At 39.8% G+C, this 24447-nt stretch overlaps 1 protein-coding gene across 1 annotated transcript in view; it reads right to left on the bottom strand.

The window, feature by feature from the left end:
• Nucleotides 1-24447, bottom strand: part of CPT1A (carnitine palmitoyltransferase 1A) — an 849468-nt gene that overhangs the window by 70323 nt on the left and 754698 nt on the right. The window contains exon 16 of the mRNA XM_044067299.1: nt 15066-15218. Within this exon, the coding sequence (XP_043923234.1) occupies nt 15066-15218 (153 nt within the window). The remainder of the gene's footprint in view (nt 1-15065; nt 15219-24447) is intronic.

Here is a 24447-nt window from a genome sequence, read left to right as displayed (position 1 = left end):
AATACTTCCGCAAGAAAAACTGTCAGTAGCTTCAAATAAAAATTTGTGTTCATTAATACAACAGATTTTTGAAAAACAGTATACAGATCAAGAAACTTTGATCTGTTTGGAAAAAGAAGCATCTGGGGAAGTGTGAAAATATAAACAACAAAACCTAGAGATATTTGAAAAATACAAAAAAGAAATATGGACATGGGAAAGGAAGAGAGATTTGATATGGTGCAATATTTATGCAAAGGAGAAAGCCAAGTTAACTAAGGCAGTTTCAAAAATATAAGAGAAATACAGGAAAAAGCATCCAGACATGGAAAATTTCACAATAAAAAGATTAATAGCACAACGATGTAATGTGGAAAAGAAGATTAGTAAAGCAGAAATTAAAGAAATAGAAGGTGAAGTTATGGAGTGCCTGCGAAGTGAAGGATTTAATGTAGAAGGTCTAACACAGACTACATCACAGCATGATGGAGTGAGTCCCCAGAATAAGGAGAAGCAAGATCATCAGGAGACATGAAGAAGAAATATGGACAGGGGAAAGGAAAAGAGATTTAATATGGTATAATATTTATGCAAAAGAGAAAGCAAAACTAACCAATACAATAAGAGCAGCACCAAAGATATTTGAAGAGAAAAACAGGCAAAGGAATCTGGATATGGAAAACTTTACAATACAAAAAATAAGGAGTTTAAGAGGAAAAGTAGAAAAAGAGATTAGTAGTCAAAGAAATAGAAACTGAGGTTATGGAGCAGCTGCAAAGAGAAGGATTTAGTGTAGAGAATCAAATGCAGAAAGCACCACAACAGGACAGAGCAATGGATATCCAAATTAAGGGGAAACCAGTGGAACAGGAAGCAATTGGGCAGATGCCATATCAAGATGTTTTGGAGCCTTCCACAGAAAACCAGTATAAACGTTCACTTGAAGCTAGACAGCAAAGGAAGGAACAGAAAACTGTGGAAAGTCTGATGCAGTCAATGTTGAGGAATGATAGGCCAGTGAGTTCCCATATGATAGAGCAACGGATGGCACAGGATGAAGTTGAAGAGAATGTGCCACAGGAAGATGCTATAGAATCTTCTATAGAATGCCCGCAGGAAACAGAAAATAAGGGATGTGCCCTCAGTTTGGAAGAAAATGAGTTAAGAGAATTGTTGCTTGACTTAACAGACATAGACAGATGTATCAAGATCAATGAAAGAAATAAGACTACAGAAGGTTAATAAAACCCCAAAAGTCAGAAGTTTGACAAAACAAATAAACACAGTAATCAGAACTGTCCACATAGATCCAAACAATATAACAGAAGTAAACAGAATATATTACTGTGCTGCTAAATTTATAACTGATAAAGTTCTACCACAGGAACACAGGGTGGCGAGGGAAAGGAATGGGCGAAAGTAAATACCATCATGGAAATATTGAATAGAGAAAACTATAAAGCAGCTAAGACAAGAAGTGTCACTGTTAGAAGATTATAGAAGAGGGACCAGATCAACAAAAATACTAAGAAAGATAGATGTGATAAAAGCAATGCACAGTACTAGAACAGACCAGGATCCATCATGTATTATCGTAAATAAACTACAAATTTCAGCATAGGCGGAAAGACTTAGAAGATATGAAGACAAATATAAAGGAAAATTACAAAATAAGCAATTTATTGATGATCAAAAAAAAATTTATAGAAAATTTGGAAATAAGGTAAAAGGAATCGAAAGACCACCAAAAAAAGAAGAAATAGATTTGGAGAAGTATCTATGAAAATCCTGTGGAGCATAACAAAGATGGTAAATGGATAGAAGAAGTAAAAGAAATAATAATAAGTTTAAAGGTACAGGATATAAAATCGGATGAAATAACAGCCAGAGAGATTGAAACAAAGTTAAGAAAAGCCTCTAATTGGAAAACACCAGGCCCAGATGCAGTACCTAACTTTTGGCTTAAAGTATTAACTTCTTTGCATGAGGATTTAGCTATGAGTAAGAACTATTTATATGTGCACCCCGAACAGACACCGCACTGGTTAACAAAAGGAAAAACAATGCTCTTACTTAAGAGTGAACCTGCAAGCCACCCTAAAAATTACAGACCAATAACTTGTCTTCCAACGATATATAAACTATACATGGGAATTGACACCGACAGAGTTTATACTCATTTAGAAGAAAACTCAGTTATGGCAGTAGAACAAAAAGGCAATAAAAGAAAGTCATATGGAACACAGGATCATTTGTTGTTAAAGTTACTGTGGACAACTGTAAGAAGGGGAAGAATCTAAGTATGGCATGGATTGACTACAAAAAAACATTTGATAGTATCCCACATTCATGGATAAAACAGTGCTTAAAAATGTATAAGATACACCCTACACTGATTGACTACATTACAGTAACCATGATAAAGGACAGATTATTATCCCAGGGATAAAAATTCAAAGGGAGATATTCTAGGGTGATTCTGTCACTGTTGCTATTCTGCCTTGCCATTAATCCATTAAGCTGTTTGCGTAACAGCTTAGGCCATGTCTACAATTTGGCATCTAGAAAACAACAAAGTCTAATGACTTCTCATCTTCTCTTTGTTGATGATTTAAAACTGTATAGCTCATCAGATGAGGAACCGAAAGCAGAGCTGCAGGTTGTCAAAACATTTTCAGATGATATTGGAAATTCATTTGGTCTTGATAAATGTGCAAAAGCAACCTTTAAAAAAGGAAAACTGCAGCACCAAGAAAACATCAGTTTGGGACAAGACTGTGATATAAAAACTTGAGCAAGAGGGAGTGTAAAAATACTTGGGAATTGATGAAGGATCAGCAATAAAACATGAACAAATGCGAATAAAACTCAGTAAGGAGTACTTCAGAAGACTTAAATTAATCCTGAGAAAGTACAGTTGTATATACTTAACCATAAATGTAGATGGTCGAGTGTATTCACTGTTGCAGTCATCACACTTGGATTATCTGCCTGCAGGTAGCCCTCAGTCGGCCCAGATACCAGAGACTTAGTATTTCTGAGTCAGTTGTTGTCGCTCCAGGACTGACATCAGGTCGTCAGGGGTATAAAAACAGGCAGTCAACGCCATTACATCAGTTTTTCTTGCCCCAAATGTCAGGAGCCCCCCCCCCATATAGGGAGCTAAGTTATGGTGGGGAAAAACACCACCAGTACAAAGTAAATACCAATACCTCAGAAGGGGTGAGTAATAGACATAGAGAGGACAGAGAGCAACAGAAACAAGGGGGCCAGAGGGAGGGAAACCAGGAATGCAATAGTGAACACATTCGAGCATCTACATTTATGGTAAGTGTACACAACTGTACTATGTTCTTCATGTTTCACTGTTGCAATCATCACACATGGGTAGATTCCCAAAGCTGAAAAAGGGTGGAGGCAGTGAAGAAGAGTTGGGGCTTGCTAGTATGCCTTGCAGGACTGCTTTTGCAAAACCTGCCCTGGATTTGGAAAAGATAGGCAGGTGGTAATGTTTTGTGAAGGTGTGTAAAGAACTCCTAGTAGCAGTTTCCAGGATGTCGTTGATAGGGACTCCCCTGAGGAATGCTGTAGAGGTAGAAGCTGCCCTAGTGGAATGTGTTCTGACCCCCTGAGGGGTTGGTTTCCCATGGTGCTTGTAGCAGAAATTGATGCAGTGTGCTATCCATTTGGAAATTGTTTGTTTAGAAATGGTCTTGCCCTCTGCCCCTAGTGCAAAGCTAACTAGTAACTGGTCAGATTTCCTGAAGTGCTTAGTCCTATATCAAGGTAGACTCTGAGCTGTCTGTGCATGTCCAAGGAGTGCAGGATCCTTTCCCCTTTATTTTGAGGATTAGAGAAGAAGGTTGGCAAATGGATAGATTGGTTGAGAGCCACACTGGATACCACTTTAAGCATAAAGGAAGGGTTAGTCCTGACAGAAACCCTGTCAGCATGGAAAATAATGAAGGGTTCCACAGCCATGAGTGCTTGTAGCTCAGACACTCTTCTAGCTGAAGTGATGGCCAGAAGCAAGGCTGTTTTCCAAGAGAGGAATTTTAACTCTGCTGATGCTGCAGGTTCAAAGGGGGGAAGCGTGAGCTTTTCCATTACAAAGTTAAGGGTTCAGGTGGGGGGGGTGACCTCCTTGGCAGCCTTAATTTGTTTGCCTCTCTCAGGAACTGTTTGATAAGAGGGTAATGAGTTGAAATGGCAGAGGCATGGATCTTAATGTAAGAGAAGGATAGGCCTCTGTGGAGTAGATCTGCTAAGTAATCCAGGATTAGAGGCAGGGAGGGGAAATTTGTGTCTTCTCATTTAGATTGAATACAGGAGCAGTACTTTTTCCACTTATCAGCATAGGTTTTCTTTGTATTGGGTCTTCTGGCTTTAAGAACGACGTCCTGCACCTGCTTACTTAGGCTAGTTACTGGGTGAGAATTCAAGGAATACGCCAGGCTGCAAGATTTAGGGTTTGCAGTTGCAGGTGCAAGATCTGTCTCCCCTGCTGAGAGAGCAGGTTTGGGTTCTGGTGTGGGTGCCAGGGTGGCACCGGTGACAGTCTGCGCAGGAGTGGGTACTAGTACTAGCATGGCCATCTGGGGCAATCAGAATTGTCCTTGGTCTGTCCTGTCTTATCTTGAACCATACTTTTGAGAAAAGGGGCAGAAGGGGAAAGGCATAGATTGAGAGATTTACCCACTGGAAAGATAGGGCCATCCACTTTCCAGGCCCCTGCTGTGAGGAGTCCTGGTACAGAATTTGCTGAGCTGATGATTGCAGGGGGAGGCAAACAGATCCACCTCTGGGATCCTCCATTTCTGAACCAGAAGGTTGAGGGTGCTGGGCTCTAACTGCCACTCGTGTGGGTCTAGGAGATTTCTGCTTAAGTCGTTTGCCAGTGAATTTTGTTTGCCTGACAGGAATTGTGCTTGCAGATGGACCTGCATGTCCAAGGCCGTATTCCACAGGGCCATAGGTAGTCTGCAGAGTGAGTAAGAGTGGGTTCCCCCTGCTTGTTGATGTACCACATAACTGTGGTGGTGTCTGTTTTTATTAGCAGGTGTCCTGGTGACAGTAAGGATCTGAAAGCTGTCGGAGCATGCTGCACAGCTAGCATCTCTTTTTGGTTGATGTGCAGATGAATTTGATTTGGGCTCCAGTGACCCTGAATGGACTTGCCGTCCATGTGTCCCCCCAGGCATAGTCTGATGCATCTGTGGTTAGGGTCTAGGCAGCGTGGGGTTGAGTAAAGGGCAGTCCTTTGTTGTGGTTGCATGCTGCTGCCCACCAAAGAAACTCTGTCCTTAGGATATGACAGGTTTCCAGGTCCTGAGAATGTTGGCACCAAAGACGTTTTAAGTACCACTGAAGTTGCCTCATATGCAGTCTGGCATATGGAATTAGTAGGATGCATGAGGCCATGAACCCTAGAGCCTGCAGGATTTTCCTTGCAGATAGCTGGGTTCTGGTGGCCATTTGCGTAAAATAGTCTGTCAGATAGGCTTGTTTTTCTGGAGTGAGGAATGCCATCTGGGATGCTGTGTCCAAGCTTGCTCCCAGGAATGCAATCTTTTGACTGGGGATAAGTTTTGATTTCTTCTTGTTGATGGTGTACCCCAGGGAAGTTAGAAGGTTTTTTACAAATGTCAGGTGCCGCAACAGCATTTCCTGACGGTCTGCTTGAATCAGGCAGTCGTCCAAGTACGGGTAAATTTGGATATTTCTCTGTCTGCAGTAAGCAATGGCTGGAGCCAGGCATTTTGTGAATACTCTGGGAGCAGTGGATAAGCCAAAGGGAAGTGAAGAGAACTGATAATTCATAGATCCTGCCCTGAAGCGTAGATATTTCCTGCATGAGTCTCTTATAGGGATGTGCAAATAAGCTTCTTTTAAGTCTAGGGTGACTAACCAGGCATCCTTGCCTAGCACAGGTAGAAGCTGCTGCAGGGTGAGCATTTTGAATTTTGGTACCATCAGGAAGGTGTTGAGAATTGAAAGATCCAGGACTGGGTGCCAAGTGCCCTCTTCTGGGTACCAGGAAGAGTCTGGAGTAGAATTCTTGACCTGTCTGTTCTGCAGGAATAGGCTGAATTGTCTTTATAGACAGCAGCGACTGAACTTGGTTTTGTGTGTCTGCCCATTGGTTTGGAAGAAAGCCTGGGAACCCTTTTAGGGTAGGCAGTGAGTGGAAGTAAAATTTGTACCCCTGGGATACAATGTTGAGGACCCATTGGTCTTTAGTGATGGAAATCCAGTTTTTTGTATGAAGGGCAAGTTTTCCTTCTAGGAGCACAAGCAGTTGGGCAGAGGTGGGGAGTGGAGTTGAGAAGTCATTGGGAATTCTTTCCATAAGGGGGTGGCTTAGCACTCCCTGCTTTGGAGGTGGAGGCAGTCCATTGCTTAGATCTCTGCATACCTTGAGACTGTAGTCTGTGTGGTCTGTTACCCCTGGGTGTGGTTTGAGATGGCCTTGATGGGGCTGGAAAGGACCAATGTTTCGAGGGGCAATGCCTACTGAATCTAGGAGGCTGTACTTGCAAGAATTATTTAACTGTCTGCGTAGATTTAGCTTTTTCTTCCACCTTTTTAAGTACCTCTTCTGCTTTGGTGCCCAACAGAGTGTCCTTGTGCAAAGGAGCATAATAACTTTGATTTGACATGGTCTGTCAAGGTCTGTTCCTTAAGCCAAGCATGCCTTCTCAGTAAAGAACCAGTGACTGCTGCCCTGCAAGATGCTTCTAGGGCATCAAAACCACACTGCAATGTATGCTTGTTGACTTGGCTTGCAGAACGCATAAGCTCTTGCTATTCTTTGTCTTCTGCACAGTCTGTAAAGGTTGCTATTTTTTAATTAATAAGCTCCATAATATGTTGTTGGTACTTCAGCATGTGAAACTGACAATTCAGAGCCCTAATGGCGAGAATTGCAAAGGTATATACTTTCCTACCCCATCTGTCCAAAACTCTGGAATCCCTGTCAGAAGGTGTGGGATTCTTAGCTGTAGTTGCTTTGATACCTTTAGGCCCCTGGGAAATGGTCTCTGGATCAGCAGTAGGATTTTTGAAAAGGAATTTGTGAGAATCAGGTACTCTGTAGCACCTGTCTGGTTTCCTAGGAGGGGGTAAAGTATCAGGAGTAAGGCTGGATTCCATAAAGACAGCAACAACATCCGGTACTGGGGGTATTGCTAAAGGCCTATGTTATGGCAAATCTAGAAATTCTCTGAGTCTCTTTTTGGACTGAGGATAGTCTTGGCATTCCCAATGGAAATGCTCTCTAAAAGTACGTAAGGTTTTACCAAAAGAAAGGTCCTCGGGAGGAGAGGCAGAGGGAATGGAGTCCTCTGCATCAGAAACCTCATAAGCAGATAAGGGCATGTCTTGATAATCAGATACCTCAGAGTTGTCGGACTCTTGGTCTGTTGAAGTTGCAGGGGACTGGTCTTTTTTTCTCTTAGAAGGGGAGGGCTGGCTTCCTCTAATCAGTATAATAAGGTCTTCTGCCATTTTATGTTGTGTAAAGGAAGCAGGTGCATGCGCTTTGGTCGTTGGTTTTTTAGGAGTAGCGCATACTCTTGGGCCTAGAAACTCGGTAGTTTTTGTCAGAACTGAAGACGCGAAAGAGGTTGTCAATTTGTGTCGCACATCGTTAGTGTGAAGAACTTCCTCAGAAGCCGGTGCCTGCTCAGCAGCTCCAGACTCATCCAAGGTAGAGACATCAGCAGGTGCCATAGTCGAAGAAGAGTCTCGTGGCGTATCGGACTCTGAACGGGTTAGAGGCCTGCGAATCCATAGAAACTGGCATCAGGGGCTGCAAAAGCACCTCACTGAGTACCGGCGAACTGGCGACTAGCTTAACGAAAGCGTCGTCAGCAGTTTTGGACCTGTGCGGTCTGTCTCTGTCTTTACCCTTATGTTTTTCAGAATATCGGTAGTCAGATGGCTTACCGAAGCCATTTCGGAATACGGAGATTGAGAACGAAAGCATTTAGCGACAATAAGGGCCCGAGAACGAATGGTTCAGGCATTGAACAAGCCACAAAACTGACAGCGAGGTACGTCGTGGTCTGGGCCTAAACAGGTGACACAGTAAGAATGAAAATCTTGGTGTGGTATTTGCTTTCCACAGGCAAGACAATTGTTAACTTTTTCTGACATCGGTTAGAGCAAGAAAAAAGGATCCCCAATGGGGTACTTAGCTTTAGAAGACTTCAGGATGATTCAATTTGTAAATGAAAAACTCAGGTAGCGGCCGACTGGCACTCGTTGGAACTGCTTCTGCTTCGGGCTCCACGGCAAGAAAGACTGATGTTAGGGCATCGGCTGACCTGACATCAGTCCTGGAGCGACAGCAACTGACACAAAAATACTAAGTCCCAGGTATTCAGGCCAACTGAGGGCTACCTGCAGGCAGATAACCCAAGTGTGATAACCGCAACAGTGAAACACAAAGAACATCAGCATCATCTATGAACAAGATCCAAGCTATAAATCAATTTGCTCTTCCTGTCCTAACGTACAGTTTTGGAGTGATTGACTGGCACCAAAGAGTGTTGGATAGACTGGATATTAAAACAAGAAGGATGCTTCATGCTCACCAAATGATTTATAAAAATCAGTGTATACCAAGATTATATATTCCCCACTCCGAAGGAGGGATGGGCTTCCTTGAAATTGATTACATGTATAGATCTGCAATCGTGGGACTCCACACATCTATACTGACCTTACAAGATCCAAATGTAGTGAAAGTTTTGAAACATGAGGAGAATAAATCTAAGATGACGTCTCTGCTTAATTTATCAGAAGCATATCGACATCATGCAGAAATGGAACTCAAACCAGAAGTGAATAAAAACCAGGTAGCAACTGAATGTGCCAAAAAACAAAAGAAAGAATATAAGGTAAAGGACCAGATGAGAAGGCAAGAAATGTGGAAAAACATAAGCATAGTTGTAAGTATAGAAAACTTTTGGAAGAGCCTCATGTTGATCAAGAACGAATGCAGGAATGGTTATGGAGAGGCGAATTCAAACCAAGAAATGGAAGGTTAATATTGGCAGCCCAAGACAGTGGGCTATGTACATGCTGATTTACAAAGTCCATTGAACATGTGGGAGAAACAGACAAATGTAGGTTTTATTAAACCTAATTGGAAACAGTCACACACCTTGTTGCTGGTTGTGACAGAGAGACTGTATACTGAAAGGCATAATAATGTGGTGAGATTGTGCAAACATTATGGTATCTAAGTGGCTGAAAAACACAGGAAACATGAGCCACAAAGAATCATAGAAAATTATGAAGTTTATATCACATGGGATCACCCATTACCAACAGTTCAAAAGCCAGATGTTAGAAAACCAGACATAGTAGTCCATGAAAAGAAGACAAAAGTAGCACTGATCATTGAAATCACCACACCTAGTGACTACAGTGTCTTGCGTACAGAGAGACACACAGTCATAAAATACCTAGATCTGCAGGCAAAAACGAGAGCCATGTGGAAGAAAGATACCCAAACAGTTCCAATAGTAGTAGGAGCAATGGGTCTTATAAAAAAGAATTTACAATCGTACTTAGATATGTTACCAATTCATGTAACCCCCATATGAACTGCAGGAGAAGTCATTACTGGGAACACTGCAGGTGCTGCAAAGAGCACTTTTGGCTGACATCAAAGAGTGAAACAATACTAACTTCATAAACTTTAATCGTACTTTTACTCAGGAATGGGGTCCATTCCCGTCATGGTATTAGCAACCCAGAAAACTTGGAGAAATTAAAAAAAAAGTGAGTTCCGTTTTACTGCTTCACATTTGATGTTTCGTGTTTCCCTGCCCAGTTCAGTGTACTCTTGCACTCTATTCCTATGCATACACATCAACAAGTATGCCATAATGAGTCCCAGCTGTCACTTACAAGATCACTCAGTCACTCTCCAGTCTGAAATGCCCATTCCACAATGCTGACCACTACCCGTCCTTTAACATAATTTATACATAGACTTATCGACTCCATACTCAGTGCGACATGCATTTACTTTTTGTTAGTTACATAAAAAGGATAAGTGAACTGGTGAAAGGATGAGCTCTTTTCTGCCATGAACTGGGGCAATGGCACAGAGAAAAACAGAAAAACGCACAAAAAATACAATAAACAGTGGCCAAAAAACTGGACAGGAAAAAAAAACAGCTACAATATTAAGCATGGGAAAAGAAGACAAGAAAAACAGACACAGTATTATATCCATGGTACAAAGTAAGGAATTTGTATGTGAATGTTAGAAAGAATGAAACAGTGCAACAGTTATTATGCAGACAGAATAAAGTAACTTGGCAATAACGGGAGGAGCAAATATAAGCAAACATATACCTTACTTAAAATCAACAAATATTCACTGACAATCAAACACAATCAAGCTGCAGCAATGACATAGATGGAAAATGTCCTGAATATGACTCAGGCAAGTTGGCGACCAGGGTTAAATTAGTGGCTTGGTCACTTCACAGTGCAGCAGGGGAAGAGGGGCATGCTCATTCTACAGAGGATGGGGTAAGTCTTGGCTTGTCTTAGCCACTTCTCCCAGGTAGGACTCTTGATGGAGTGCATGGACAGAGTCATATGACTGGGGGCCTGTGCAATGCATGATATGCAACACTCTGCCCCATGCAGAAGCTGCACTAACATTCTTAAAGCAAATATGCTTTGAGTTCCTTCTGAAATATAACAAAATGCATTTTATTTGTCATGTATGCAGAAATATAATTCCAGCAAGTTGGCACCACTTTAATAAAAACTTTTTTCAGTTGATGTCACCTTTAATGGCATCCTGGTTATGTAAAATAATATGACCAGTCTCTAATAGCAATTACATTCAAAAGTAGTAGTCAATACCTTTAATTAAGTAGTTAGGATGTAAAAGTATTAAGTATTAGGAAGGCTCTGGCTGTGAATGGCAACCATTTACTTTTATTTAGGGTAGCAGATGATGTTCACTTGCACTAGCAAAATGAATGAAGCAGAGTTATCTTATAGCAATGTGTTTTATGTCAAGAGTAGAGTTATGATTGGTAGGCCATATTCATTCCAAAGGTGCAGCACATTTATTACTATTGTACACCTTACCTCAGCAGAAAGCAAGATGGAACTTTATAAGAAATTTTTAAGTGTGTTAGCACTTAGTTTGAGTTTCAACATGAGGAGGTAAAGGAATGCGCATGATCAAGGAAAAATCTGAGGTACATTTGATTGGTGGTCCAAGGAAGAGGGGTTTCCCCTTGGGACTGTGATGGTTACTGGCTGGATACTTTTGGGCCTTTTAAGTTTGCCAAATATAATAATGGTAGTAGTGTGTGTGTGTGTGTGTGTGTGTGTGTGTGTGTGTGTGTGAGAGAGAGACAGAGAGAGTGTGTGTTGAACCTTTGCTACTTTTCCAGAGGTGCGGATAAAGCCATATGCTTGTCACAGTCTGTGGGGGCAGCTTTCCTTGACTCACACGTTCTACCACAGGTTCTTAGATGTTGCTTGTTTTTCTGACCTGGAACAATGGAAGGTCTTATTCTCAGTTTTTTGACCTGAAGTAGTCTTATTATCTATAGCTGATATCAGGTTATAAAAGTATGATACCACAGCGTTTGGCTCTGAGTATGCATAAACAGGGCCTGTCTCTCTCCCATTTACACACCATTTGATACACTGGGCGATGAGCACCTTTCAGGGCTCGTTGTTTCTGTAGCAGTTACGGGTTTTACAGGCTCAGGTCCCTAGCCCAAGACCCAACCCTCCTCTGAGGGTGCACCACACACGCATCTGGATGCACACACTCACACCTAGGGCCAATTCAGAGTGTCCATTCCACCTACTGCCAGAAGGCACCCCAGCAAAGAATCAAACCAAAGAACCTCTTGCTGTGAGGTGACAACACTAACTGCTACACCACTACACTGCCTTATAAACAGGGTACTAGTCTATAATTTGTTATTCAGACAATAAAATACTTCCTGAGGAGTGAGTCTTGGATGAATCTTCTGTGTGTAACTTTCAATGGTGATTTCTGATGCTTGAGTGAACAGGATGAAATTATAAGGCTGTGATCACACACTTCATAGGGAATAATCTTTAAGTTGTACATGCTGTCTGGAATGTGTGTTAGTATGGCATCTAAGTTTCTAGCACTGCATGATCTTGTTCTTTAAGAAACAAGTTGGGTAAACCTGTAGGATGAGACTAGTTTTAGTAGCTTAGTTCATTCAAGCCTACAGCACCTATTTTGTATATTTAGTTAACACCCAAAGCTCCTTATGGTTTCCACATCCTTTTTGGGTCAGGCTTCTTCAACTAACTGACTTACCTGCTAACTGACAGTATTAGAAATGGCAAGGAGTGATTACAAAATAACTGAGGAGGAGAAATTAATCATTGTTTGCCATTTATTCATATATTCATAACTGAGAGACCTACTTGCTATTGAGGGGTGTGTTCTGAAATGCCACAGTAGGAGACGTGAAAGTTCATTGTCAATGTCAACTTACATTACGCTGTACTGGAGGTACTGCTAGCTATTTGTTAGTAATTACGAAAATAAGAAATATTTCTATATATACTTAATACTTAAAAACACAAGTGACTTGCAAACTACTGCATGACATCAGGTGAAACTGTAGATTGTGAACAAAATGGTCACGGATATTTGCCCTGTAAGTTGCATACCTTGAGCCATATTCAATGTTACTTATTATTGCTACAATCAATCATCTATTTTCATATTTGTGTAAATACCTCAATAAACACATAGTTAGGGAGAAATTTCTTGATGTCACATTAAAGCCTATGCCTGGTTAACAAAAGTGTTCTAAAAATATGTCTAGATTGCACAGTTTCCAATATATGACAATTTATTTGTGAACATTTAGCAAAAAATATAATTCTGGGTTTGTGTGCATTACAATTATATTAAAGTATCTATGAAAAGACTATTATGCATGGACTACTATCACTGTAAAGAATATGTTTTCCTGATAACACTATTTGTACGGTTTTAATAACTGTTATTGATCACAAAATATTAACATTTGTTTATCTTAAGCTTTTTCAAAAAATGCTATGGAATGCAAGTATGTATGTAGGCTGCAAGAAGTGTGACATTCCACACCACAATAGGGTTAATGAGCTATATTTAGTGACTGCTCCAGCTCATATTTATGGACTTTTGATACAATGCACAGCTTTGCCCTCAACAATGTATATTAATGGGGAGGGGGGGTAAAATATATACTGTACTTCTGACATGTAAAGTTTAGCACAGGGTTGTAGCTAGGTATTCTGGCACCCAGTGCCATTCCCCAGTCTGAGGCCTCCCCCCAGCTTCAAACCACTATTATACCACACACACAAAAGGCTGAACAGCTTCAACACTGACCACAATGCGGCATCAATATTTCTGAATGCTGGTACTGCACTACTGACTGAATGGAATTACCTGATGGCATCCCCTTTGGCCCACCCTAGATATGCCTCTGGTTTAGATTTTTCACATAGGAGAAGTTAATTTTATTTATTTATTTATTTCACATTTGTTAACCAAGACAGACAGAGCAGAAACCCTTTTTCAGCGGAGGCCCGGGGAGAAAAGCTCCCGAGTACAAAAAAGTAATTTCATTACAGTAATTAGTAGTAATAATAGTAGCATACAAAACATTCAAGTAGCATCCATGACTTAGCCAGCTGGGGACTGTGTCATTAGCACTACTGCAGTGTGTCATTATCTTGGACAAAGGCTTGTGTTTATCACAGAAATTTGTTGGGGATATCTTTTGGAGCAGGTATGTTCTGAGTGCCAGGACTGAATTCAGTATCATGACCTCTTACTATTGCTGCAGTGTAGATGAGTGCTTTTATTTTAGTGGCTCTTATGAAGGACAGTACTGGTGTATTATAATATTGAAATCTTACTATGATGTACATTATTTTTTTTCACAGTGGGCAGGTGTAGATGATGAGGCTTTAATGCTGTGCTGGAATGTTAACTGTGTGATTGTGAACGTTTTGTTCTGGGAGGGTGATTGCAAACTTTTTGTTCTGTGAGTGTATCTACAGGGCGTCAGTCAAGTAGGCCTTGTAAGGTGTGCATAGGGGGTTGGTAGAGCTGTTGTAATTAAGGTACTGCTAAAAGGATAAACCAAGTAGCAGAATGAAGACTATGGGAAGGCAAAGGCTGCACACTTCAGTTGAAGGAGAAAGTTCCTGTTAGGGCTGTAACGTTGCTGGATGATAAGTGTACTGGGCGAAAAGGACGGTGCAGACTGAGATGTAAAACCTATGCAGATACTGTAAGAGCGCTGAACTCGATGCAGTTATATATAACAGTGGCGGTATATCTCATAGTTAATAAGATCTAAAGCAGAAAGAATGAGGAGAGAAAACACAAGAGGACATACAAAATAAAGCCTGACATGCGGATATGAAATGCAAGCGCAGTGATGGTTGTGGAGAAATGGGCTTGGTTTACTAGGACTCATGACAAGTAGCCCTTCTGAGAAAGAAGAAACCAAAATGGTTCCCTACAATTTTACTTACTCCAACTAATCAGCTTTCATTTACTGCATTTGAAAATTCAGCACAATTAAGACAAATGTTCAGCACTTTTACAACTACTATTCAAATACAGATCTAAAATCAGTTCCTTCCAATGCCAATTAACACAATTTTCAGGATATATAAAGTTTTACTTTAAAAAAAATATTGTTTGAAATTGGTATATAAAATATAATTTTTGCTAAATCTGCATTTTAAAACAACTGATGGATTTTTCATTACATACACTTTTTTTCAATCGCATACATATATAAAACAAATCATGTTCCTGAAAGACAAGGTCGTAATTACTTTGAATATTAAGAAGTGCAGCTTGATGACTGTAGAATAAAGCATTTTACTGAGGAAAGAATAAGGTAGACATGTCTAAAAGTTTGAGGTTGAAAACATAATGATGGCTTATGGCAGATATTACTGCATATACTCTTGTCCCCTGAAACTGACTTTATGGAGGGTTAAATGGTACTTACTCACATGATTGTATTACTTACTTCTTTCAGAAATGGAGAATCTACTCCAAGGTACTTGGAAACAACATAAAGACAAAACAGGTGCCTGTCAATTCCTTCTCCAACCATGGCATGTCGATACATGTTTTGATGCTTTTCAGATGCCAATCTAAACAGTTTCAGCTTCTCATCATGCTAAAAAAATGAAATCAACGGATTTATAATCAGTAAAGTAATTTTAGTTACTGTAACAGATGAACAAATCATAGATGGCTAATGTCACAAACACTTAATGCTATCATCACATATGAACCCTTTGTCAAGTTCGCATTTGTGTTGTGTGTGCGCGTCAGAGACAGACATGCATAGATACACCTGCTTGAAGTGATAAGGAGGTGACATCTGTAAGTGTGCTATCGTTACAAATTTTATTTTTCAGTATTAACTCATTTAAATTAAGAGCTTTCTACTAAACAATTAATGCACCTTCTTATTAACTGATAAAAAGCCATGCATGTAGAAGTAAAGTCCTGTGCAACAGTTCAGGCAGATGGTAGAATGAGAGCTACACATTACTAGAACTAGGCAAAGGTATGTAAACAGTGTTTCATAGAGAAAGTGTACAATTAAACAAGATTTATATATATATATATATATATATATATATATATATATATATATATATATATATATATATATAATGTGCCACTTCCAAATCTATGACAAATTTTAGACAAAGAAAGAACATTATGACAAAACATAGAACTACGTGGAACAGAATATACACAGTTGCTAATGAGATTACGCTATTCCCATATTTTGCACACAACATGCAGTCACATTTCAATTCATGAACAAGGCTGAATTTATAGCACATTCAATGAGCCTTGGTAGTACAAAACATACAATATTATTTAATGTACTCACTGATAACATGCCAATTAAGCAGTATTAAATATAAAATAAGAAGACAGCTATAAAACTCAAGAAGCATCAGTAGGAAATGAAAGGATGCAGCAATTCTTTAGATGTTAGTTCCAAAGATCCAGTTTAATTGTTATTTATTGAACTAGTTACCAATAGGATGGGCTCATGACTTTTTCAGCTACAACCTGGGCACAAGGCAAACAGGTCAAACCAGTTGTTAAAATGCTACAATAATATAATATATATTACAATAAATCACAGTACAGTATAGTTTACAAGGCAGAAAACAGCAGGGTCTAATACAATGGCATGATAAATATCACATGACACAGAAATCAAAGTGTGCGAATACTGTAATGCAGGTCATAGGTTAATACTAGTCTATCAGTTTCAGACTATTACCGGCCTAGCCAATATCTAGAGGTCAGAATCAAGCTCTGTACCTTAAATATTTGAGGCAAAGACTTTACTTATGCCAACACTGCTTCTCCTTAATGTATTCTTCTCAGGGGAGATGGAAACAGCACTAAGTGTTACAAACACACACACACACACACACACACACACACACATTTCACGTGATGGACATCGAACCTCCTACCCATCTAGCTACACAATTTAGACAGCATTGTATTAGTCACAAGCACCACAGGAGAAGTTTGGAAGTAATGTGATATACATCTACATTCATGTGATCATGTGGATTTAGAGAAAGCATATGACAGGGTGCCTAGAGAGGAGTTGTGGTATTGTATGAGGAAGTCGGGAGTGTCAGAGAAGTATGTAAAAGTGGTACAGGATATGTATGAGGGTAGTGCGACAGCGGTGAGGTCTGCGGTGGGAGTGACAGATGCGTTTAAGGTGGAGGTGGGATTACATCAAGGATCAGCTCTGAGCCCTTTCTTATTTGCAATGGTGATGGACAGGTTGACAGATGAGATCAGACAGGAGTCCCTGTGGACTATGATGTTTGCAGATGACATTGTGATTTGTAGTGAGAGTAGGGAACAGGTGGAGGAGACCATGGAGAAATGGAGATATGTTCTAGAGAGAAGAGGAATGAAGGTCAGCAGGACTAAGACAGAATATATGTGTGTGAATGAGAGAGAGGATAGAGGAATGGTGAAGATGCAAGGAGTAGAGGTTGCGAAGGTGGATGAGTTTAAATACTTGGGATCAACAGTTCAGAGTAATGGTGAGTGTGGAAGAGAGGTGAAGAAGAGAGTACAGGCAGGATGAAGTGGGTGGAGAGGAGTGTCAGGAGTGATTTGTGACAGATGAGTACCAGTAAGATTGAAAGGGAAGGTCTACAAGAGGGTAGTGAGACCAGCTATGTTATATGGATTGGAGACAGTAGCATTGACAAAAAGGCAGGAGTCAGAGCTTGACGTGGCAGAGTTGAAGATGTTAAGATATGCACTGGGTGTGACAAGGATGGACAGGATTAGGAATAAGTATATTAGAGGGTCAGCCCAGGTTGGAAGGTTTGGAAACTAAGCCAGAGAGGCAAGATTACGTTGGTTTGGACATGTGCTGAGGAGGGATGCAGAGTATATTGGGAAAAAGATGCTAAGGATGAAGCTGCCAGATAACAGGAAAAGAGGAAGGCCTAAGATAAGGTTTATGGATGTGGTGAGAGAGGACATGCAGGTGGTTGGTGTGACAAAGCAAGATGCAGAGGACAGGAAGAAATGGAAAGAATTGATCTGCTGTGGCGACCCCTAATGGGAGCAGCCGAAAGAAGAAGAAGATCTACATTCATGTTGACGTGTGAGCTCATAGGTCAGTACTAGGCTAACTGCCCTTGTTTGCCATTTTACGCCTAGCTAATTATCTCATCTGAGAATCAAACCTTGCATGTTGTGCCTGTAAGGCAAACACCTTAACAATTATGCACCCCCCCAGCCCAAAACATACAATGCTTTGTACTCAACAGATAAAGAATACAAAGAACAAAGCAATAAAGAACCACTATTAGTTTAGTCTAAAAGCCACTTTATAATGTTACTTTCAGAAAGTTCAGTAACTACAGCATCCAGAATGTTAAGTGGCTTTTGATTAACTGTGAGCCAATTGTAGTCATTAGTATATTCTCTCTCAAGACAGCACTTTGTTTAATGTATTTATATGTTTCTACTCGACTGTTTCATTAGCAGCTGGTGTTTTGAACGAGGCAATTTTTGAAGTGCATTTTTAAATGTAATAATTACATAGTATGGTAATAACTTCTAGGCACCTGATGTAAAAATTTCAAAAGCCCACTGAGACCTGTTGAGTATGGCAATCTGCTAAGTAATGTGGTATTTCTGCTTTTGGAACAAACACTATTGAGACTTGAAGATTTGCTGATTTTATTTATAAGGAGTGGATGTCAGACATGGAGTATATAACTAACTTTACTGAACTAGCTACAGCAATCTGCATGTCGTGATGTTACCAGTTCTTTTTGAAGTCTCAGTCTGAATACGTACCTCATTAAGGCAAGACCATATCCTCTGGGGCATCACTCATATTGACACTGTATTAGAAGTAAAGAAATACTCTCAGAACTGAAGAAACAGGGTTTCCTGACGTGAAAATGTACCAGCTGACTGCATTCTAATTGAGAGACCACAACTATGTCGCATTTTATAGCAGGCAAAACTGCACATGTGTTAGCACTGTGGTTCCTCTACAGGGTTTTATACCAAGAGATTTAAGGGGAGTGTAGGGTGGGTCTTGCCCTCTGCTTACTTCCTGCATAAATGCTTACTTTGATTTTTGAGGATGGGCTACATGGGTAGTCAGTTGTGACTGAAAATTTGTTTTGAAAACTTTGCATCAATCACTCACAAAGGAAGCAAGCAATAGATCAGCAGAAGGAATAAACACATTTGCTTTCAGGATGGTCTCTGTGTGGAAGATACAGAGTAGAATTCTCAATGAAAAATGGTACAAATGCAAGCATCATAAATTCATTTTCTATAGAAAATTTGGGAGAAAAATATATGTTTCAGATTTAGATACACAGTTTCCTCCTTACTGCGACTGGTTATTTTCAAAGGCTGAAAAAATAATATATTGAAAAAGGGAATCTCTTGGGACAAAAGCTTCAATATTAAAGAGACCCTAAAAAATATTCTGCTGTTTATTCATTTATTTACAAGGACAAAATATCCTATGGAGACTGCAGAGAGCCAAAAACTGCAAATGTGGTGAGTTGCATGTTTTACTAATAGCAGACAAAACAGTTTGTGGAACAAGATATTAAACAATGGGGATGCTATTAAGACAAACAGACCTGACCTAATCAGAAGCCAAGGATCACTGCAGAGCAAATAAAATTATTAGAACACAGTTCACTGAAGAAACGGATGTGCGTGAGATGAAATACAAATCAAAAGAAGACATAAAAAATAAGAAATAATATGAGAGCATGTTGCAAAAGTAATGGATTTAAAAACAAAATCCATGTGAACATGTAATGCAACAAAAGGGAAGACCAGATAGATATGTACGCATTAAAAGTCAAGAATGATAAACTATGTGCATCTATTAGCATGAGAGATCTTCTTCTTCTTCTTCTTTCGGCTTTTCTGGTTAGTGGTTGCCACAGCGGATCACCTGTCTGCTCATGACTGGCAGTGGAGTTGTACAGTGTCGAGTTGCCAGACCGGCACCCAACCTTCCAGAGAAGGCACACATATGCACGCACTCATGCCTTGGGCCAATTTAGTGTGTCCAATTTACCTACAGCATGTCTGTGGGATGAGAGAGGAAACCGGAGTACCCGGAGGAAACCCATGCGACCACAGGGAGGACATGCAGACTCCGCACAGAAGGCACCTCAGCCGAGGATAGAACCAGAGAACCTCTTGCTGTGAGGCGACAACGCTAACCGCTGCACCACCACAGCCACCCATTAGCATGAGAGATCAAACCACCAATATCCAACAGTGAATGCAGTCAGCAAGAGAGATAAAAAAAACTTTTATTTTTGCTTTATTGAGTACTCTAAATCATTTCACTGTGTACACCACAACAAAATGTGGTGAGTTTTTAGGGAAAAGGGGATACTGAGTCACGTTATTTGCAGAACAAACAGAAGAAGAACTAAATATGGAATTACTGGTTGGTTAAAGATAGAGAGAGGAGTGGGACACAACTATGCACTGTCATCCTATATAATCAATTTGTAAGGGTCTATATTAGATCACTGAACACTTAGCAAACGGTGATTGATCGAACTTATGTAAGCGAAAGTGTAAAATATCAAAGCAACAGAAACCCGAATTTTTTCCTAGAGAAAGAATTTTTTTGTCCGTTTCTGTTGCTTCGGTATTTTCAGTGCTCTGGTGGAAAGTTACGAGTCGGGTTCAGGTAAGTGTGCGATTGTGTGGATGTGAGTGTTAGGGTGGGTTAGGTATGTGTGCGATTGTGTGGACGTGAGGGTTAGGTGAGTTAGGGAGCAGGTGAGGCGAGTGTACGATAGTGACGGACCTTACGGTTAGGGTTTGGTTTAAGGTAAGTGGATAGTTAGTGGTGTGTGTATATTTTACTGCAGGGTTAGGTGTCAGATTTTAGGTGTATGTGTGTGGATTGTTGTTAGTTTGGTGTGCTTGTGTTGTGTGTATGCGTTTTGGCTCAGCGATTTTTTTTCCCTAGGAAAAAAAATCGCTGTTGTGACAGTTCGAGATTGTAAGCTTTCGCTTACATAAGTTCGATCAATCACCGTTCGGTGATCTAATATAGATCCAGTTTGTAAGCTAACTATACCATGTAAAATGCTAGGTCATTTGCTGGAATGTAAATTGCTAAGATAAATATTAACAAAAATATGCAGCTACTAAACTGAAGACTTAAGGTTAAGAACAGCCAAACACCCTGTTGATGAAGGTGAAAGAAGAAAGTGGTAAAGCTGGCTTGCTGCCAATATAAAAAAAATAAAATAAAAATTATGTCATGTAGTCTTGTCTATTCTTTGCATACGGATGTGGAAGAAGTAAAGACAGTAGCAGATTTTATTTTCCTGGATTCAAAGCTCTCTGAAGATGGTGGCTGCAGCAATGAAATTAAAAGACACTTATTTTTTTGAATCAAAGCTATGGCAACTCTGTTTAAGATTTTGAAGAGCAACAACACAACATTGTCGACAAATGTCCATACAGTCATAGCCATGGCTTTCTAGTAGCAACGTGGCTGTAAGAGTTGGACTTTAAATAAATCTGTGCACAGAAATTTGGCGCTTTTGAATTCTGCTGTTGAAGAAAACATTTGAGAATGCCATGGACTGCAAGATCATCAAATCAAGGAAGCCTGAAAGTAAAACTAAAATTAAAATACATTTGCCACATAATATAAAGAAAGAAACGATTCTCTAGAGAAGACACTGAATACTGGGAAAGAGCAAAAGCAAAAGAAGAGGGGGTGGCAAAGGCTAAGACAGACAGACAAAATTCAAAACACTTCTTGAAAAAATGCTGTCTTAAGAAACAAGAACTCAGAAAAAATTAATATCCAAATACTGGTGCAGAATCAAACCACAACCGATTTAATAAAATAAGTTAACCACTTTCGTCAATCAATTACATTAACTTCATTGGAAAAGCATTACTTGAAGTGAAGTGATGAAAATTAATCTGCAAGAAGTTAAGAACAGAGAAGGCTAGTATGCTGAAGTCCTTCAGGCCATGAAGAGCCAGACTCAATTAAAATTAAGATTTTTTTCTATGTTTGATTTTCACTACTGTTCTTCCTATGCAATATCCCAATATATAACTTGCATCTACCATTCTCAGCAGTTGCAGTCAAGCCTGCCTATCTTAGGGAATCTAGCAACAACCTGCACTATCAGAAGTGAAATTTCCAATTTTCTGACTGAATGGCCATGTCACCCAGATATTTTATCCATTATCCATTTTTTTTCTTGACTAACTTTGAAAATTAAAAACTTATTACTACTTGTCAACTGCAGCTTGCAGTATTGGAAATAACTTGAGATCTAAAAACATATCTAGTTTTTCAATTGTGTACTATGTACCTACTTATTCTTGTCTTTGCATAAATGTACCATGTCTAATCATGTATTGTTTTGTCAAAACTGTGGAGTTTTTCTCTGTGGGCCTCTGATAAAAAAGGGCACTAGCGTAGTTGGCCTAACCAGGACAACAAATGTCAAATAAATAAGTCTCTGAAAGGTAGCTGGGGCTCCATGTAAGTCAAATAGTATTAAAATAGTTGAGCAGGAGTTAAAACGCTGTTTTTCTTTGGTGGGATGGGGGGGTGCGTGGCATTTGGCAGTATCTTTTTATTAAGACTAGTGTCATCACGTAAACGATCTTCCCTAGGTTCTCTATCAACTTAGTAATTCTGGGCATGGGATCAGCCTGTGCTAGTGGTGCAGTGGATGATTCAAGCTGACTTAAGTTTGCGTGCTTGATGATGAGCGATGGGGTCTGAGGGTGGGAATGGCAAAATTGAAGGGTGGTGTGGCACTGACCCCACTGTGTGTCCCACTCACAGAGTATCACTGGCCAGTACTTGGAAATGTGAACTAAGGAAATCACTTCTCTGTAACATGATACAGTCAGAGGTGCCATGATCTAAATGTCTCCGAACATAGGTCAGAGTTAGTCCAGGGGGAGATTAGTCAGATTTGGCAGACCTGGTGAATAAGGAGACATCCAGTCAGTAATTGATGGTCAGCTGCATGAAGCGAAATTATGCAAAAAAAAAAACATAGGCATGGAATAGCCATCAAATTTTGAAATGCTATCTAGTTACAGCATCTAATACTTCAATTAGGTGTAGGAACCAGCCTTTCTGGATTGCTCAACACAGCTTCTCTTAATAATTGTTTCTTTCAGTCTGGCACTCTAACAAGGTCTTCATCTACTCTTCACTTCAGGTGTTATTTCTATGACATGTTCTATAAGTTTTGTTCCCCCAAGAATTTCTAAAAATACTCCTTTGTTTCTTAAGAGAAACTGTATTACTTCCTGCTAGGTTTCCCTTGACAAGGACTCATCTAGCTGTACAGCAGTACAGGTAATAATTCCCTATCTCTGCTGTACAAACTTCAACTTTTAAGCCCTCTGCACAGTTGGGCCTATGTCAGTTTGTTGCCTGACCATACTGACTGGCTAAACGTTGAAACAGCAAAATGCACAGTGTTGAAGCAGGGAATTGATGGCAAATATATTATGTGAGATTGCAGGAACAACGAGGATAGAAAAATTGGTACTTTCTCTACTGAAGTGCAATGTCCAGAGTTGGTATATATAGTTAGTAGTGGTTTGGGGAGTGCAGGGTGGCTTGCTCTCCCCTATAAAATATATATTTTTATTTTTAATCATTTTCATGTTTTGCACTTCAATGTTTTCACAAAGATGTTTAGTTGCTTGATGCATAGTGATTCTGATCTACTAAACTAGATCTCTGCAGAATTAGCTACTTCTTTGCATGTTTTCAGCACTTTAATGTTAAAGATTGGCTCCTTTTCCTTCCCAGCTGTCTAACCTTACAATTCACTGCATTTATTCTTTCTGTCACCTTAAACAGCCCCTTCCATTTAACAGGAAATCTGTTTCCTTAAAGGGAATGAACACTAGCACAAGTACCAGATCACCTGGGTTAAATTCTCAAAGTCTGGCATTTTATTATAAATTTGTTATTGCACTCCCTTGGCTCTCTGCATGTGCTCCCTTCCTTTGACTATTATCAGATTTGATTTATCCTACAACCTAACATAGTGTTGCATCACTTATTTAAATGGAGTCTTTTCTTCTTCCCAAGTTTCTTTAAGCAATGAGTAGAAGTCATATTAGATGCCTGACACATAAAACGCACCATGACTGTAACTTATAGGCCATCTAGGGCAGTAGAAATGCAGTAAAATATCTCTTCTTTCATTGCAATATATGCAAATTCAAAAATTAACAGTAGTGCAATGCTCTAAGGTCCATAGTGCAATACTCTAATGTTCACAGCGCAATACTCAAGGTCTCTTTCTGTGCAAGGATAAATGCAATGTCTTAACCAAGTACCTGTGCAATACTAAAGTCTCATGCAAGTAAGTGTTCAGTTCAAAATGTGTTCAAATGTGTTTCTAATTATGTGCCATATTAGTCTGTCTACCTGTATGTCTGTGATGTAATAGCCAGGTGTTACATGTGTAAATGTCTGTGAAAATAGTCTATATGTTGTCTGCAAATATGGAATTTTCAGTTTTTGCACTTGTGTGATTTGACAATAAGGTTTACTCTGACTTTGAATTTGAAAAGTTCAAACAAGTAAAATCAGCTGAAGCTTGTGTGATGATGTGAGGTAGTCTCACCTAAGCCACAGAGAGAGAGAGTAGGGCATTGCATGTGTAACATATGCCAGCATAGCTAGTTGGAGTTTTGTAAAGAATTTTATGTAATTTGTATATCTGATTTGTACAGATGATTGCATCAAAAATGGGCCCTGCTAGGCAGAAAAGAAATATATACATGTATGTCAGGCTGTATTGTGGTAA

The sequence above is a fragment of the Protopterus annectens genome, chromosome 3.part1, assembly GCF_019279795.1.
Source record: "Protopterus annectens isolate FY-2018-M chromosome 3.part1, PAN1.0, whole genome shotgun sequence".
In the NCBI taxonomy this organism is placed as follows: domain Eukaryota; kingdom Metazoa; phylum Chordata; order Ceratodontiformes; family Protopteridae; genus Protopterus; species Protopterus annectens.
This window is presented reverse-complemented; position numbering and strand designations above follow the sequence as displayed.